Source organism: Eublepharis macularius, chromosome 4 (genome assembly GCF_028583425.1).
Source record: "Eublepharis macularius isolate TG4126 chromosome 4, MPM_Emac_v1.0, whole genome shotgun sequence".
NCBI lineage: Eukaryota > Metazoa > Chordata > Lepidosauria > Squamata > Eublepharidae > Eublepharis > Eublepharis macularius.
Genome location: NC_072793.1, coordinates 100,068,215 through 100,086,322, shown reverse-complemented (window position 1 = coordinate 100,086,322; position 18,108 = coordinate 100,068,215). Strand labels below are relative to the sequence as shown.

At 44.1% G+C, this 18,108-nt stretch overlaps 1 protein-coding gene across 1 annotated transcript in view; it reads right to left on the bottom strand.

The window, feature by feature from the left end:
- Positions 1-18,108, bottom strand: part of DOCK3 (dedicator of cytokinesis 3) — a 566,279-nt gene that overhangs the window by 179,642 nt on the left and 368,529 nt on the right. The window contains exons 29-31 of the mRNA XM_054976377.1: positions 16,313-16,411; positions 9,134-9,228; positions 7,407-7,482 (exon numbers count right to left, since the gene is read on the bottom strand). Of these exons, the coding sequence (XP_054832352.1) occupies positions 7,407-7,482; positions 9,134-9,228; positions 16,313-16,411 (270 nt within the window). The remainder of the gene's footprint in view (positions 1-7,406; positions 7,483-9,133; positions 9,229-16,312; positions 16,412-18,108) is intronic.

Sequence of the window (18,108 nt, the reverse complement as noted above, 5' to 3'; positions counted from 1 at the left end):
CGAGTTCTCTAAGCTGCTACTGTACTGCCTGTGTTTGCTCCTTGGAACTGTCTCTCTGACCTCCGACCCGGCCTGTCCTCGACTACTCCCTTGATTACGGACTTTGCACATTCCTCGCCTTGCCAGCTGGACTTCGTTACCTGTCAGCAGCACTCTGCAGACTCGGCAACCACTGGAAGCAGGACAGTTTGAAGCCACCCTCAAAATTCTCCAGCACAATGGAGGAAGGCACTGCTGTTGCTACTGACCTTGCTGCCCAGACCCAGTGGCTGCAGACACAGGTGCAGCAATTAACCCAGACCATAGCCTTGTTGCAGCAGCAGGTAACCCTGAGGCCAGGTCCTGCACCTCCCCGGAAATGCCCAGTGCAGCCTCCAGAGAAGTTTGCAGGGAATGTTGAAGAGTTCCCTGTATTCCTGGCACAGTGTCAGCTCTACATGGAGCTGCGGGCTCAAGATTTTCCTGATGACAAGACCAAGGTCGGTTTTGTATTAAGCCTCTTAAAGGGGAACGCTACCAAATGGGTGACACCTTTACTGCTCATGAATTCACCACTGCTGAGTAGTCTTGCTGATTTTGTGGCACACTTGAAGGCTATCTTTGCAGACCCTCTGAAGGCAGAGCGGGCCAACCGCCGCATTCGGCGGCTGTGGCAGGGGCCAGGTACTCTGAGGGACTATACCACTGACTTCCAGCTATTGGCACAGGACCTGGGCTGGAATGAGGCCGCACTCATGGACCAGTACCTGGAGGGCTTGTCTGAGGAGGTGCTAGATGAAGTGGCCCGAGTTGAGCGCCCTCCAAATCTCCCAGCCCTGATCTTACTCTGCCTGCGTATCGACGGTCGCCTGGAGAGTCGACGGCAGGGCCGCAAGGAAGTACGTTGCCACTCCGAAAGCCAACCACCTGCTGTAGGATCCAACCCCTGCTCCTACTTGTCCCGAAGCCTGACCCCAGAGCCCAGGGAAGTGGAAGCCTCGGCTGTCAGCATTACATCCCAGGGTTTAAGGGGAGGCCACCCCTATCATTCTGGACCCCCCATAGAACACCAAAAGCCTCCTGACATTGGGCCCCAGCATCTTCTGATCCCCGTGAAGCTGCAGCTACCAGAGGGGCGCTGGTTGTTGGTGTACGCCATGGTGGATTCTGGAGCCGCCCAGTCCTATATGGATGCCCAATTTGTCAGGCAACACCAAGTGCCGACACGCACCAAAAAGACGCCAGTTTTGGTGGAAGCCATCGATGGTCGGCCTCTACGCTCGGGTCCAGTTACTCAGGAAACCCACCTTCTAGGTCTGCACATAGGGAACCATCAGGAGCAGCTCAGCTTTGACATCGCTGCCATGCCTCGCTTCCCGGTAGTGCTGGGGATGTCGTGGTTGAAGAAGCATGACCCCTTGATTGAGTGGAGCAAGCAGAACCTGCGCTTCCAGACCCCATGTCCCCATGATTCGCCCTCTGCGCTCCTGGGAGGGAGCACCAGTTCAGATCTGTCTGCACTCCCAGCCAAATATGCAGAGTTCCAGGATGTCTTCCAAGAGAAAGGCGCCGACCGGTTGCCCCCACACCGGCCATATGATTGCGCCATCCACCTTATTCCTGATGCCCCCTTGCCCACTGGGCGGTTGTATTCCCTATCAGAACCTGAGCGAGGAGCCCTACAAGAGTTTTTGGCCAAGAATTTGCAAAGAGGATTCATCCGTCCATCCACTTCCCCTACCTTAGCCCCTGTCTTGTTTGTAAAAAAGAAATCCGGGGAATTGCGCCTATGTAATGATTACCGGGCCCTCAATCGCATCACCACAAGGGACCGCTACCCACTGCCACTGATCCCAGAACTACTGGACCGATTACGGGGGGCCCAAAGGTACACCAAGCTCGATCTGCGAGGCGCCTACAATTTGGTGCGTATACGCCCTGGAGATGAGTGGAAGACTGCGTTTGGTACCTGGTATGGCCAGTATGAGTACTTAGTCATGCCCTTTGGCCTCTGTAATGCCCCAGCTATGTTCCAGCGCTTCATGAATGATGTCTTCCGGGACTTGCTGGATTACTTTGTGATAATTTACCTTGATGATATCCTGATCTTCTCCCAGGACCCCGCTGAACACACCAAACATGTTCGGGCTGTCCTCCAACGCCTGAGGCAACATGGCCTGTATGCTAAGTTGGAGAAGTGTGCATTTGACTTAGACACTGTAGAATTTCTAGGGCATCTCATCACCCCACAGGGCATAAGGATGGACCCCCAAAAGGTGGAGGCAGTGCTGTCTTGGCAGGCACCTCGAAATCGGAAAGACATTCAGAGGTTCCTTGGCTTCGCCAACTACTATCGGCAATTCATCCCAAACTTTGCCCTCCTAACAGTGCCCCTCACCAAGTTGCTACGGCCCCGAGAACCCTTCCGCTGGACAGTAGAAGCGCAACAGGCCTTCCAGCAGCTAAAAACCCGGTTTGCAACGGAACCGCTCCTACGTTACCCAGACCCAAGCATACCCTTTGTGGTCGAGACTGATGCCTCCAGTGTCGCAATTGGTGCTGTGTTATCCAAGCAAGACACTGCCACGGGCCCTCTACGACCCTGCGCCTACTACTCCCGGCAACTCAACGCAGCCGAGAAAAACTACACCATCTGGGAGAGGGAGCTCCTGGCGATTAAATCAGCGTTTGAGGTCTGGTGGCACCACCTAGAGGGTGCCCGGCACCCCGTGCAAGTTCGCACAGACCACCGGAATCTTGAGTATCTACAGACTGCTCGTAGATTGAACCAGAGGCAGATTCGATGGTCCCTGTTTTTCTCCCATTTTAACTTTACCATTACCTACATTCCCAGCTCCCAGAACAAGCGGGCAGATGCCCTCTCTCGAAAACCTGAGTTCGCTTCCCCGTCCCTCAAGGAGCTGCTTCTATCCACAGTTCTACCGCCGGAAGTGTTCGCTGCCGTGCCCCCTACTGCCTCGCTCCAGGAACGGATCCAGGAACAACAGCTACGTGACCCCTTCGCCATGAAGATGCTCCAGTGTCTTCGTGATCCTACGCAGAATCCCCCCAGGGGTTACCGAGAGCAGGCGGGGATACTCACCCACCAAGACCGGGTCTATGTGCCACTGGGGCCACTACGGGCCGAAGTCCTGCAACTAGCGCATGACACCAAACCCGCTGGACACTTTGGTCAGTATAAGACAGCACATCTGCTGACCCGGGAGTTTTGGTGGCCCCATGTACAGACCGATGTAGCCCAGTACGTAGCCTCCTGCAGCATCTGCAGGTGAGCCAAAGATCCCCCTGGCAGGCCTACAGGACTATTGCTTCCCCTGCCCACTCCTAATGGCCCTTGGAAAGCTGTATCCATGGACTTCGTCACGGACCTCCCTACTTCTGCAGGGAACACGAGCATCCTAGTGGTGGTGGACCTCCTGACTATGATGGCTCACATTGTTCCTTGTTCCGGACTCCCAACTGCCCGCGAAACTGCCCGGCTGTACTTACACCATGTTTTCCGCCTCCACGGATTGCCAGAACACCTGATCTCTGATCGGGGGACCCAGTTCACCTCCCGCTTCTGGCGCACCCTACACACCCTACTGGGCACCCAAGTACACTTATCTTCCCCTTATCACCCCCAGTCTGATGGCCAGACGGAACGCACCAATGCCACACTGGAACAGTATCTCAGGTGCTATGTAAACCACCAGCAGGATGACTGGGCCCCACTGCTCCCCCTGGCGGAGTTTGCATACAACAACTAAGTGCATACCTCAATCCGTCAGACCCCGTTCATGGCAAATTATGGGTTCCATCCCCGGTTTTTCCCGCCGGTCATGCCCACTGCACCAGTACCAGCTGTCAATGACTTTGTGGAGGAATTGCAGGAACTGCATAAGGTCCTGCAGGACCAACTACACCAGGCCAAAGAGGCATACAAAGAGGCTGCTGATCATAGGCGTCAGCCAGGAGAGACTCTCAAGGTTGGGGACAAGGTGTGGCTCTCAACTCGACACCTCCGCAGTCAGAGGCCCTCCCGAAAGTTGGATGCCCGCTTTATTGGCCCATTCCTAGTTACTGCCCAAATCAACCCCGTGGCCTACCGGTTACAGCTACCCTCTACGCTCCATATCCATCCTGTGTTTCATCGGTCCCTCCTTGTTCCCGTTGCCCCCCCACATCCTCTCCAAGACCCAGAGGCGCCACCACTACCTGTCATGATAGAGGGCCAGGAGGAATATGAAGTAGCGCAAATATTGGACTCCAGACGATGACGTGGTCAACTCCAGTATCTGGTGGACTGGAAGGGGTACGGACCCGAGGACCACTCTTGGGAACCTGCGGAGAATCTTCATGCCCCCGACTTGGTGCGCCACTTCCACCGGGCCTATCCACAGAAACCGGCCCCATCCAGTGTGGGGGGCCCTGGGGGAGGGGATGGTGTCATAGTACAGCCTGAGCTTGACGAGTCCTCTGAGGAGGAGGAACTGGAACAGCTGACACTTGCTGACAGCCTTGCTCCTCCGGAGGAGGAGCAGCCTGTCTCCCAGCAGCCGACCACAGCTGAACAGTCAGAGGCTGAATCCCAGCCAGAAGCTCCCCTTCCCCACCCAGAGCCACCGGCCCAGATGCAGCCAGCTTCCTTATCCCCTCCAACATCTCCAGACTATCGAGAGCAACGTCGGTGTAGCAGGGACAGAAGAGACTTACAGACCCGACGTCAATCTGCACGCCTCCGGGCTCTGAACAGGCCAGCCTTCTCAGAGGAAGGAGGGGCTTCAGAGGAGGAGACTTGAAGCAGCTGTGCGAGCTGACCGAATGCCCTTAGAGTATAAAAGCCAGAGGGAGGGCTCCCTTCAGCGTGGCTTCAACGAGTTCTCTAAGCTGCTACTGTACTGCCTGTGTTTGCTCCTTGGAACTGTCTCTCTGACCTCCGACCCGGCCTGTCCTCGACTACTCCCTTGATTTATGGACTTTGCACATTCCTCGCCTTGCCAGCTGGACCTCGTTAGCTGTCAGCAGCACTCTGCAGACTCGGCAACCACTGGAAGCTGACAGGTTAAAAGATTGGATAATGTTAAAAAATTGTAAATTGCTGGCCTTGGAGGGACATAAAAAATTATTTGGATGGCATGCATACATGTGGTATGATAAAGTAAAAGCAGACTCGATGTTTTTGCACCATTACATTCGGAGAAGCCTCTTCACAGTCTGGAAAAAATATAAGTTTTACATGGAAGATGGAATTCCTTCATGGGTGGTTCCGTATGAAGTAATAGATCCGAGAACTGTCGACAACGAGAAGCAGTGCCTAACATACAAGGAGATAACACAAGTACAACATTCAATGCTTAGAATAAAAACAGAAGAAGAGTTGTCTCCTTGTTATGGATGGTTCCAATATAGACAGATCAGAGATCTTTACAACTCGGACTGCTTAAGAGGAGGTATAAGAATGGAAAACTCTGAACTAGAAGAAGTGATGTTACAAGAAGGCAAGAAAGAAATATCTAAAATTTATAAATTACTTCTGAAATGGTATACAGAGGATGAAATAGTTAAAACCCAGATGGTGAAGTGGGCAATAAATTTTCATAAAGAAATAACAATGGAGGCGTGGGAACACCTGTGGAAAAATACATTGAAGATTTCAACTTGTACGAATATTAAAGAGAATGTATATAAAATGATCTACAGATGGGATTTAACGCCAAAGAAAATTGCGCTAGGGAATACAAACATGTCAGACAAATGCTGGAAATGTAAAAAGCATGAAGGATCACTGTATCATATGTGGTGGACCTGTGAAGTAGCTAAGCAATATTGGGGAGATATAATTGAAGTAATTAATGAGATTTTACAAATCCAAATAAACAAGAATCCTGAATTGTTGCTACTGAACTTGGGGATGGAAGCTGTTCCAATGCAGTATAGAACATTGCTATTTTACATGACTACAGCGGCAAGACTTTTGTACGCGCAGAAGTGGAAAGTACAAGAAATACCAACTACAGAAGACTGGATTTACAAATTGCTGTACATGGCAGAAATGGACAAAATGACAAGGAAGCTTAAAGATCTCGACCTAGGACAATATACTGCTGATTGGGGGAAATTAAAACAATATTTAGAGAAAAAATGGGATGTGAAAGGAGAACTGTGGCAGTTTGAGAATTTCTAAAGGGTGGTGGTGTAAATGGAGGAGAGAAGTGAGTTTACCATTAAGGGGGAAATTTAACTATGACAATCTAAGCTAATATTATGATTAAGAAAATTTGAAGTAAAACGGATACATTAGAAAATTAATATCATATATTACATATATTATGATGTATGGTGTTAGTATATTGCACTATATATTATATTGGGATGTTATATTACAACGCATGCTAGGTTATATTGCATGGAATAGTATATAACAAATACTATATTGATAGTATATTGGATAGAGAACACGTATAAAAGAATTAGAACATGCTTAGAGTAAGAGATATTATAATTTATGTGTTATAGATAACTACATGTTATGTTATATTTTAATGCATGCTATGCAATGTTGTATGGTATAGTATACAGCAAATACTATATTGATAGTATAGTTGACAGAGTATTTGTATAAAAGAATTAGAATATGCTTAGAGTAAGAGATATTATGATCTATGTGTTGAAGAAAAATATAAGTGAAATAGTAGTAAGCAATAAAAGGGGGTAAGGGTTGGAAAGCTGTTGGAAGTCAATAGGGAGGGGGGAGGAAAAGGGTGGGGAACAGAATTAATTAGATATGAAGGGAATGTATGTATTAAATTTAAAAATGTAAACTCACCAATAAATTTAAAAAAAAACAACAGAAAGATTCACCACTAGCCATTGTGACTAAATGGAACCTTCCTATATAGAAATGACAGTTCTTTGAATACGATACTTGGAGGCAGCATCAGAGGAAGACCATGGCCTCTATGCCCTATTTGTTTGCCCTCCCAGGCAACTGGCTGGCCAGTGTGTGAAATAATATGATGGCTAGATGAACAACTGGGCTGATCCAGCATATCTACTTATGTTCTTAACTTTAAATTTAGTAATCACTATTGTTCATTAGATCTATAAATCATGATATATACTAATTATAACAAAGTATATCTATATCTATATATCTTTATCTATAAAGGAAAGATTCTACATCTAATTTCAGATAGATACTAGAAACTAGAATAATGCCCATGCGGTTGGCATTAGCACATTTTCTTATTCATGTCTCTCCTCTTGAGATTTCTGTCTTGCGTTACATACTTAGTAGACTGATGCTTTTATCATATTGTCATTTAACTATTTGATAATGAAGTAATACACCAAGTAAATATTCAAAATCTGTGCCATTTAGGGAAATTGTTGCTATTTTAAGAATGTATTAATATTTTCCTTACCTTAAAATCAAAATCTGTTTCTGTAAAGTTCTTATGTAGAGCAGGAGACAGATATTGAACAGTTGTAACTATTATACTGCAATAATAAAAGAAACCATGTTGCATGCTTGTATACACAGTACACATTATTTAAATTTGCAATTCAGAGTATGTTCTCTCACTTTTCACAAATTTCATGCTGATATAAGAACATTTTTAATCATTATTTCATTAAGAAAGATTTCAAGCATTTTATTATACATGGATTTATTGTCTATTTTACAAGTGCTAATTTAGCAATTTAAGGCAATTTCCCTTGTCATTAACAAACAAATATAAAACCTTTCTAAGACCATGAAAGCTGGTATGGTGTGGTGGTTAGAACAAGGGACAGCTGGATTCAAATCCTCAACTGTCATGAGACTTAATGATTGTCTTGGACCTGTAATAATCTTTCAGTCTAAGCTACCTCAGAGGGTTGTTATGAGGAGAAATGGAGGTGGCCTTATGCATGCCACTGGACTACTTTGTGAAAGAGTGGGATAAAAATATAATAGTGGTATGTAGTCATGTGGATTCCATTTCTTCACTTAATCAGCTGTTGTGATATAAGTAGTTTATCCAAGGACACAGAGGCTGGGTCTAAGTTCAGGTGCCTTGACTAAACTATGATTGGACCACTAGGAATGTGCTATAGGCTCATGCACTCCATCCCCAACTCATATGCACAGATTCCACTTATTCTTTCTCAGAGTAACTGATGTTCCCAAGTGCTCCAGGGCCCAATTTGGCTTGGGAGTGTGATGCAGGGGGAGGAGGGACTTCAGCATTTCCTCTTGTGCCACTTTCCAGAACTGAAGTAGACCTGGGACCTGCTTGCCACACTACTGCCGTCAGCACACATGAAGCCCCACAGCTGGCTGTTTCAGCTTGGGGAAAACAGCACAGGAGTGAAGGGTGAAGCCCTTCCTCCCTATGCTGCACTCCTAAACTGAATTGGATCCCAGAGTACTTGGGAACATTTGCGATTTTGGGTTTTGCTTGTTACTAAGCTTTTTGTTTTCAGAATACAATAGAATGCAGTTTAAAGAATAACAGAATAAATCACTGTTATAACTGAATATGTATCATATTTCTAACATCACAAAAACCCAACATCTGGTCTGACTATTCTCTCCAGCCAGTGATGAACTATGAACCTAAACACCCAAATAGGAACCTAAACACCCAAACAAAAATATTTTAATCATTACAGAATGTACCACTTGGCACATAGGTGGAATTCTTCAGATTTTAAAAAAGGAAGTGTCAAAATTAGGATAGGGAATTTCTAGCTTATCCACCAAAAGAAAAGTGTTCCCTCTTTATACATATCCCACTTTTCAGTACTTTCAGGATTCTCAAAGGATATTTAAAGCAAAACTATAAAATGCAATTAAAATTAATTAAAAACAGCAAATTACAGACTTAGATCAATGCCTTAAATTAATTCATAATGCTCAGAAATATGGCCAAAAATAATAATGTTATTAATTTTCTCAGCAGAACTGGCTTAACATACTTCCCTTTAGAGACAACTTTATTTCTGGTCTTAATGCTGGAAGCTGTGCCCCAAATACACACACATATATACACTCACAGTTTAAAGATAAACCAACACTTTCCAATTTGGTTAAAAAAACATGTATGTACAAAGTACATACGCCTCAGAAAAACCTTGGAGTGCTCTAAATTGGGTCTACACTTACTTGCTGGTGAGCAATCTCATCACCATCCAATCTCGAGGAAAGACACTCATTTTCATTAGGTTCCGAAATACACAGAAAATCTTCAGCAGAAATTCCTAGTAGAAAAGAGAAAAGAAAAACAAGTGGCTACACAGTAGATATACATGTCCCACACACTGAAGCAAACATAAAATAAACATATTCTTTATTTAATTTCTGGGTAACAGTTATGTAGTAGGTAACACATGCAGCACAACAGGATTTGAGTCCAGTGGCACCTTAGAGACCAACAAGATTTTCAGAGTGCAAGCTTTTGAGTGTTAGAGCTACTTTCTCCAAACCTTGTGTAGCACAAAGTGGCCAACCTATAGGGCAGTAACTATTTATGGTATTTCTGCATAGGAGAAGGCACAGCTGTGGGCTTTGCTATTATATAAAGTTAGACCTATATTGCTATTTATCTTCTATTATTGTACTGAAACCTGCTCTTTTTTGTTCAGTAAATGAGCAAAATGAAGACTCAGGAGGTCATTTATGCTTTCTGGCATACATTTGAACGGTACTGTCATATACTATGGGATTGACTTATGATAAGATTTACCAAAAGGTAAACTATTGCTGATATTAGTGTAGAGGGGAAGAAATTAAGTACATCTGCAGGAACACTCCCTGCCAGCACACTCTAATTACGTGATCCTAGTCCCTTTGCATTGTTCATGGGATGCTTTATCGTGTCTGACTGCATTATTTTATATTCTGTAATATGCCCCAAACATCAACGACAAAGGAGGGCTACAATTAAAGTAAAAAATAAATCAGATACATTGGTGTAATATATAAGCTTAGCATTGTTGAATGTGATCCGTATCAAACACATACCAACTTTTGGCTTTCCTCACAAATTTCTGAAATAGATTAGGATTCTTCATTCATCTCCTAGATCTAAGGGACTGACTAATGGCATTTTTTATGCACCATTCCCTCTTGAGAGGGGTACTAGGCAAGGCTGTCCTATTTCTTGTCTTATTTTTGATCTCTGTTTGGAACCCCTGACTTAGACAAAATAATAACATTCATGGCTTTGAACATATTTATTTGGAATTTAAAATTTTCCTATATGCAGATGTTCTTTTACTGTTGACCTCAGAACCTCAGTCTTCCATTCCAATATTCATGAATGTGATTAATACCTTTGGTGATTTGTCTGGCTATTTGATTAATGCGACAATGGGTGCCATTGGGAGACAGTATAATCCAAGGCAGAGTTACTCTAGTATAAACCCACGGACTTCAGTGGGCTTAAACTAGAGTAGCTCTTCTAAGGATAATGAGTAGCCATTAGGGATATGCGCTTTGGTATTTGGCTTCAGGTTAAATACCCAAATCGGGCCCGATTTGGGTAGATTCAGTATTCCCAAATGGGGGCCAGCAAGCTGGCCTCATTTCAGAAATACCGAAGCAGAGCACCCCAAAGCGATTCGGGTTGTTTTGGGTTAGTTGGGAACACTTTGCTGCCTGTTTGCATTTGCAAACAGCCAGAAAAGTCCTGTAAAAATCAAGCTTCCTGCACTTTCTTAACAGAGGGGAGGGGGAGAAGGAGTGAATGACTCACTACAACCTCCTCCTTGCCCCTCCCACCTGGTAAAAATTGGCAGGAAGCTTGAAAGCAGCACTTTTCTTGCTCTTTTGCAAACTTGCATACAGCAGGAAAAGTGCTGCTTGCAGAAATTGCCGCCTATTTTTCTGAATGGCAGGGTAGTTGAGAGGGGTAGTAGTACAAGGGGGAGGAGGGAGGGGGATTAGAGAAGGGAGGGGGAAGTTAGGAGAGTCCAATCCTGCTGCTACATCCTCCTTCCAGCCAATGGATTCGCTGGAAGGAGATGCAGCAGGGGATTTAAACTGGAGGCTTGCCTAAGCCAGCTTCCATTCTGTTCCTGGCCTAGAGAGAGACATTGAGAGAGTGCCCGTGGATTCTCTCTGTCTCTGTGGTGAGGCCTGGGACTTGGTTGGCCTTCTGGATTTTTCTGGACTGCAAGGATTCCCTGTGCTGTGACTGACTGACTCACCACTGGATTTCAGGAGACTGGTAGGAGAGTCAGTGACTGACTCACTGGGTTTTCTCTTTGGGGGGAGGGGGTTGGTTATTTGTCTTGGTCAGTGGTGGGGGAAGGGAAGAGAATTTTTTAAAGGTTTGATTTTAATTTTTCCTTTAAATTTTCCCCTTGTTGAGGCCTTGAGTGAGTGAGTGTGTGAAGAGGCATTTGGTTTGGAGGAGGGGGGCTTGGCTTGCTGGGTTTAAGTGTCATCAGAGGTGGGGGGGCAGCCCTGAGGATCCCTCTCGCACCCCTTCTGAGTAGGCTTCTTTGGTAGCCAGTGCCAGGATATCCATGGAGATGGAGATGTTCCAGTAGGCCCTCGGCCCCTCTGGGATTGTGAGTCATGTGAGACAGGATCCAGCAGAGGCAATGGTCAGGGACTACCTTGTGGATCCCTGTGAGTGGCTGTCCACTGATCTGCTGAGCTACTGGGCTAAGAAGGAGGCAGTCTGCCCGGACTTCTCCCTCAAGGCACAGCGGCTCCATTCATGCCCTCCAACAAGCGTGGAGTGTGAGCACATCTTTTCTTATGCTGGTGGGACTGTCAGTTCACATCGCACTCGCCTTCTTCCATGGAGAGTTGAGAAGTTGGTCTTCCTGAAGGTCAACAAGCTCTTCAACTTCTCAGAAGTGGACTTCCAGAGTGAATGAGGTGAGCCCTCCTTGTGGCCTACATCCTCTGCGAGTCTACGACCTGGGGAATAGTGCTCTTCCCATAATTAAAATTAGTTAGAGCACCAGCAGGAGGAGGGTAGAACTCAGTAGCAGAAGGGAGGCACCCTGCAATTTGGCCAGCCCCACAACCACACACACATACACACAGAATGCAGCAGCACTGGTCCAGTCCCTGTGGGTACAAATTTGTTCTGATAAATGTGAATAGAGGCTCCAGAAATGTTGAATGCCACGGGAATGGGAAGACAGGGAGAAACAGGTTAGGTTAGGTAAACTGTAAACTGGACACATGGAAACCCAGAGAAACAGCCCCAAATGAAGCCATTTGTTGTTAACTGTTGTAAATGTATTAAAATTGCTGTTGTTAAATGTTGGTTAATTCTCTAAAATGTTATTCAAATTTGTTGATGTTAAATGTTGACATTGATAACTGCTGTTAAATGTTGTTGTTGAAGGGGTGGAGGGAGTGGGGAGGAATGGTGTGGGTGGGCGCCAGCTGATGATTGAGGTTAGATCCCAACACTGCCTCATAGGCAGTGTTCAGCCTGAAGCCGGCATGGGGGGTTGGTGGGAGTCCTTTGCAACTGTGGTCTGCGAATGCCATTGTGTTGTGATTGTGGCTTGGTACTGTCTGGTTCTGCTCTGTGGTGTTTCCCCACTGGCTGAACTCAAAGCCTGGCTGCAGGAAATGACTGGTTCTGCTGGACTAAGTTGCAAGAGTGTCCCCCAGTTGAATTTGGTTTGGGTAGAATGGATGATGTGATGTGTTGAAAATCCAAGAAATAAATCAAGAAATTCGGGTATGATGGTTTTTTTTTTGGTTCAAACGGGACTGAAAGTTGTGATTTGAATCTTCCACTAATGTTGTTACATGCCCTCAGCCCACTTATGAGGAAGGAGGGCAAGAAATCTAAGAAATACATTTTTAAAGAATTTTTTTTGGTGTGCGATTCTCTGGTGTGATGTTATTTTTTTGGTTCAAACTGGACTATATGTTGTGATTTGAATATGTACTGTAATGCGATGTACTGCTGTGATGTAATGTTAATAATGCTGTTATGTGTGGGGGAAGGCAGGAAGTCCAAGAAATAAAATTTTAAAGAAATTATTTTTGTTGTGTTTGTGTAATTTTCTGGTGCAATGATGGGGGTTGTTTTAATCTAGGACTTTAAGGTGTGATTTTATATGATGTGAAATGTGATGGTTAATGGTGTTATTGAGAAATAAAATTTTAAAAAAATTATTTTTGTGTGTGTGTGATGGTGGGGGCTGTTGTAATACTGTATGTTGTGATGTTATAACGATGATGTGGACTGTGATGGTTAATGCCATTATTGAGAAATAAATTTTTTGAAAGTTATTTTTGTTGTGTGTGTGATTCTCTGGTGCTAAGATAGGGAATAATGGAGAGTGGCTGGCCAGCCAGCTCTGGGGGTGATGGAGGATTTTGAGGTGCATGTCTTTGCTTTTGCCTTGCTTTCCCAGGGATGAGCTTGCATCAGGGGTGCATGCCTGTGCTGTGTGGCACCCACCCTGTGCATAAGTGCCCCTGGGAGCAAAGTCTGAAAAGTTCTTGTTATAGGGAAGAATGGAGACTGGCTGGCCAGCCAGCTCTAGGGGTGATGGAGGATTTTGGGTTGTGTGTCTTTGCTTCTGTTGGGCTGTTGGGGGGGTAGATTGTGAGTGGGACTGTGGCTGTGGCCATTGGCAGCCACAATCCATGTGTTTTTGCTGTGTTGGAGTTTTCCCCACAGTAGAAATATAGTGTGGGATGGAAACCACCTTGGGGGGGCATAAAATGGCTCCCCAAAAAGCAATCTCCCTGATGGTGGGCGGGTAGAAGGAGAGGTAGGAGCAGGTCCCCTGAAAATTGGGAGCATTTTGCCTGCAAAATGCCACCCCAAGCCACCTAGAAAGCCTCCTTGTTTTTCCCCATCGGGAGTAATGGAGAGTGGAGGAGGATAGGGACACCTTATTTGGGAGGCCATAAAATGGCCCCCCAAAGTGCAATCTCCCTGAAACTTGGGGATGGGTGGGAGGAGAGGTAGGAGCAAGTCCCCTCAAGCCACCAAGAAAGCCTCCTAGTTTTTCCCCATAGGGAATAATGGAGAGTGGAGGAGGATGGGGTACCTTCTTTGGGGGCCATAATCGTTTTGAAACTGGGGAGCAGGGGTCATTAGAGGAGAGTTAGGAGAAGGTCTCCACCAAGTTTGGTGTAATTAGGAAAGAAAATGCACCCCCCTCGCAGGCTCCTGGAAAACCGGGAGCACTTTCCCCTTTGACAATAATGGCCGGATCTTTACTAATCATACCCAAAGTGACCTGAATCGCAGTTTCTGAAGCAGCTTGCCACTTTGAGACTTGCTTGATTCCGAATCTTTTTCTCAATTTGGGTAAACCGAATCGGGATAACTGAATCACCCTGGCACTGCACACCCCTAGTAGCCATGTTAGTTGGTCTGTAGCAGTAGAAAAGAGCAAGAGTCCAGTAGGACCTATAAGACTAACAACATCTGTATGCACTTTCTTGAGTCACAGCTCACTTTTTCTTAGGATTGCACTGAAAGTATCACAGAGTGTATTTGCTACTGAACATTTTCAATGGTGCCCTGATGTCATCACTTATCTTGGAACACTGAGTCCTAGAAATATTAAGCGTATGATTATGCTGAACTTCAATAAGTTGATTGCTGCCATATCTTTGGATTTGGACAAATGAGTAATTTTAAACCTGTCATTTAAACCTGTAAACTAAATACACTCAAAATGAATATTATACCTAGAATTATATATGTTTTCCATGCAATTCCTTTTTATAAATCCTTGCAGATATATTCATAAAATTACATTTTATTTTGGAAAGTTATATGAGGTTCCTTACCACCTCCACCTCAGATTTCTCTAAGAAGAATGTAACTTCCATTTAATGAAGGAGGATTTGGCTCTCCTGATCTTAGTTTATATCATCAGGCATATTTGTTAACTTATACAAATTATTGGAAGTACTCTCCCCAGATGGGGTTCTTGGGTTCTTTTGGAGGCTTCCTGTCTGATCCCCCTCTTTAAATGGAGAGCATTACAGTCTATTCATGCTAAAATAGATCATGTTCCTCTAGCAATTTCTGCAGTCAGAGAACTGTGGAGCATAATGTCATGACAAGATCAATTTGACCCATTTTTCACATGTGAAATTGGGCCAATTCAGATTTAAAAATAGGGAGGAAATCTTTTCAATGGAAGGCTTGGACAGATAGAGGAATTTTTTACTTTGGAACAGTTGATAGATTATGATGACGAATTGTCATTTTCTCAGTTGAGGTCTAGATATGACTTGTCAACTTTTGCTGAATTGCAACATTTACAACTACAACATTTGTTCATATTCAAATATGCCCCTGTAGCACTGAGTGTTTGTGTCTCCCCACTTTTGAAAATTCTCATTGAATCAATGCAGAAAACAAAACCTACAATATCTATTTATAAATATTTGATGTTGGTTAATAAATACGATACACAGAGTTTGAGGAATAAATGGAATAAAGATCTAGGTAAAAAAAATCTTCCAAGAGACATTTGTACTATGAATCTTGGTAGTTCTTCTTTACCTTCACCTCACAATTTAAGGACAAACTAGTTCTGATGGCTATGGCTTTCTAAAGGGTTAATTGCATCTGGGCCCACTCCCTAATTTGGATTACTGGTGTGTGTGTGTGTGTGTGTGTGTGTGTAACTTTTTCCCTTGTACCAATTTATAGAATACCCTTCCCTCCTAAAGCTGTTTTGTGCCCTGCTAGAGGAATCATGGAGGTATCATATGGAGTCTGAATGCTTCTCTCATGGGCTAAACAATAGCTCTGTGTATGTGTAATTTGAATTGCTAACTTTTGCTTGTTTTTATTTTTTTGATTTTAACTGTTGTTCACCGCCCAGAGCCCCTGAGGATGGGCAGTTTATAAATTGAAATAATAAAATTGCATGTCATGGTCTTGATCCAAACTGTCCCCCCACACCCCAGCTGCTTTTTAGCCTGAAAAAACACCACATGATTATTTATTTAAAATATGTAAATCTCTCTTTTTTCTCCATCATGGATTTCCCATCATCATGTTTAGTTTGACTCTAAAACAAATAACATAAGATAGATGAGGTCTGATGTACATGTAGTGATGACTCTAAGAGTAGCACTGAAGATAGTTTCCTTATAGTGTGAAGTCATCTGAGCAATAATATATTTATGAACTTATCTGACAAGCCTCCGCTGTTATATATGATGGAAGTTATTTGTATGGAAAGTATTTGTAAATACCATAGCCACAGGGGATTGTTACCTTATGGAAATAATTTTCAGCTTTCCCATGGAAATGAAATGTACTACAGATCCAAGATATAGGTACGAAATACAATTTTCAGTCTGGCTTTTGTATCTCACCTTCAGCTCATCCTTGCTCTGAAAATTCTCTAGTAAATGCTGGAAATGAGTGTCCGACATTTGACGAAGTAGCGATAAAAGACAGGACACATACTCTCCCTGTCAATCCCAATGAAGAACTATTTTAGTAGAATGATCATATATACATTTGGTGTAAAACCAAACTTTGGGTAGAGGGAAAAGGAAAAAGGTTTGAAAATGTTCCAACACTTATGAAAGGAAAATATATATGTATGGATTTTAAAAAATGGTATAGCTGCAGTAACTGAAAAGAATATAATGTTTATATTTCCATTCAATGAACAGTGAATGCAGTCTCATTACAGTACACTAGTGCAACAAAATTACCCAGATATATATTCAGAAAGTCTGATTCAGCAAGCTGTTAAACTAATAAGTAAGTTTAGAACCATAGACAAAGAATGATGTGACAATGTGACAATGATACAAGAGAACCCAGTCTGTTACTGTCCGCATCAGTCAGTGAGTACAAATGCTACAGTGCTGGGAACATCTACCAATGGCAGATGTGGTAGCACTCTATACCATTTTGTGATACAGAAATGGGTAGCCAGATGTGGTGGGGTAAACCAATAGTTTACTAACAGAAAACTTTTTCATGATAATGACAGGACTCAATTAGTCCTTCAGCAAGAGCTTTTGGGACTAAATAATGATAAATGAGAAACTTAGTGTACTGTGGAATGCATTAGGACAGGTTTGGGATTTTATGATGCAGTGGCATCTAAGCCATACTGCAATATACGCTAATCTGCCATTTTTTTTTTCAGACCAAGGTAATCTGGATTGAGAAGATGCCTCTGTAGCCACTAAGATACTGATAACTGTTGTCTGATATTTAGGAGTGTTGGCAACTGTGTGACAATGTATATGGGGAAGGGGAAGGGTAGCCAGGTGTGCCTGGGATGGTGGTCCCTCCCATGGAGCTGAAATTTTATACAGTTATCATGGCTATCTGTCTGACTGTCTGCTTAGGTTATCCCAGAAGAAGCTCCTACAACATGAGTAGGCAACCTCCAATATGTATACCAAAAGGGGGCACACTAGACCATTTTGCTCAGCATGCAGGGACGTAGTATAATCAGGCTGGGCTGTAACACAGGTCTCTGACTTTTTAGAACCTGTAGTGAAGATATCATCAACCAAAGTACCTTCTGGGCCTCCTTCAGTAAGTGCCAGCAACCCCACTTCAGTTCTTAGTGGTGCATTGCACAGATGTGAAGAGTTGTTGCTAGAATGCTCAGACTGTAAGGCAAGTACTGGAATACGCCAGGCACATGTACAGTGTTGCTTCCTCTCTGAACAGAGGAAGTGATCAATGCCAATCCATCCTTTAGGTGGAGGCCAGCATCTTCCTCCCCTCTCTTTTGTTTGCCAGCATACGAACATCCTCGCAGCTAAATGCTGCATTTCATTTGGCACTGGGTTGCTCAGTTCTGTGCTTTGAGGCCCATGAATGTCTTCTAATCCCCATCTTCCTTGGAAAGAAGATGAAGAAGAACTTGAGAATATTTTGGTTGATGCCATTTGCATTATCATTACCAGAAGATATCAAATCTCTCCTTTCCACATACTTCAGCCTGATTTGTGCAGGTAAGACTCCATGTACCTTTGTTATTGAGAAGGAACATGTGGAATAAAATGCAGCTGGATCATGCTTTTGCAGACTACATAGAAAGGCCCTGATGTACACAGTATTGGTCAGCAGGAATGGCAACATAGTAATATGTTAATATTAGGATTTTTCTGGCTGCCTTGGCACTGCAGTCTCAAAA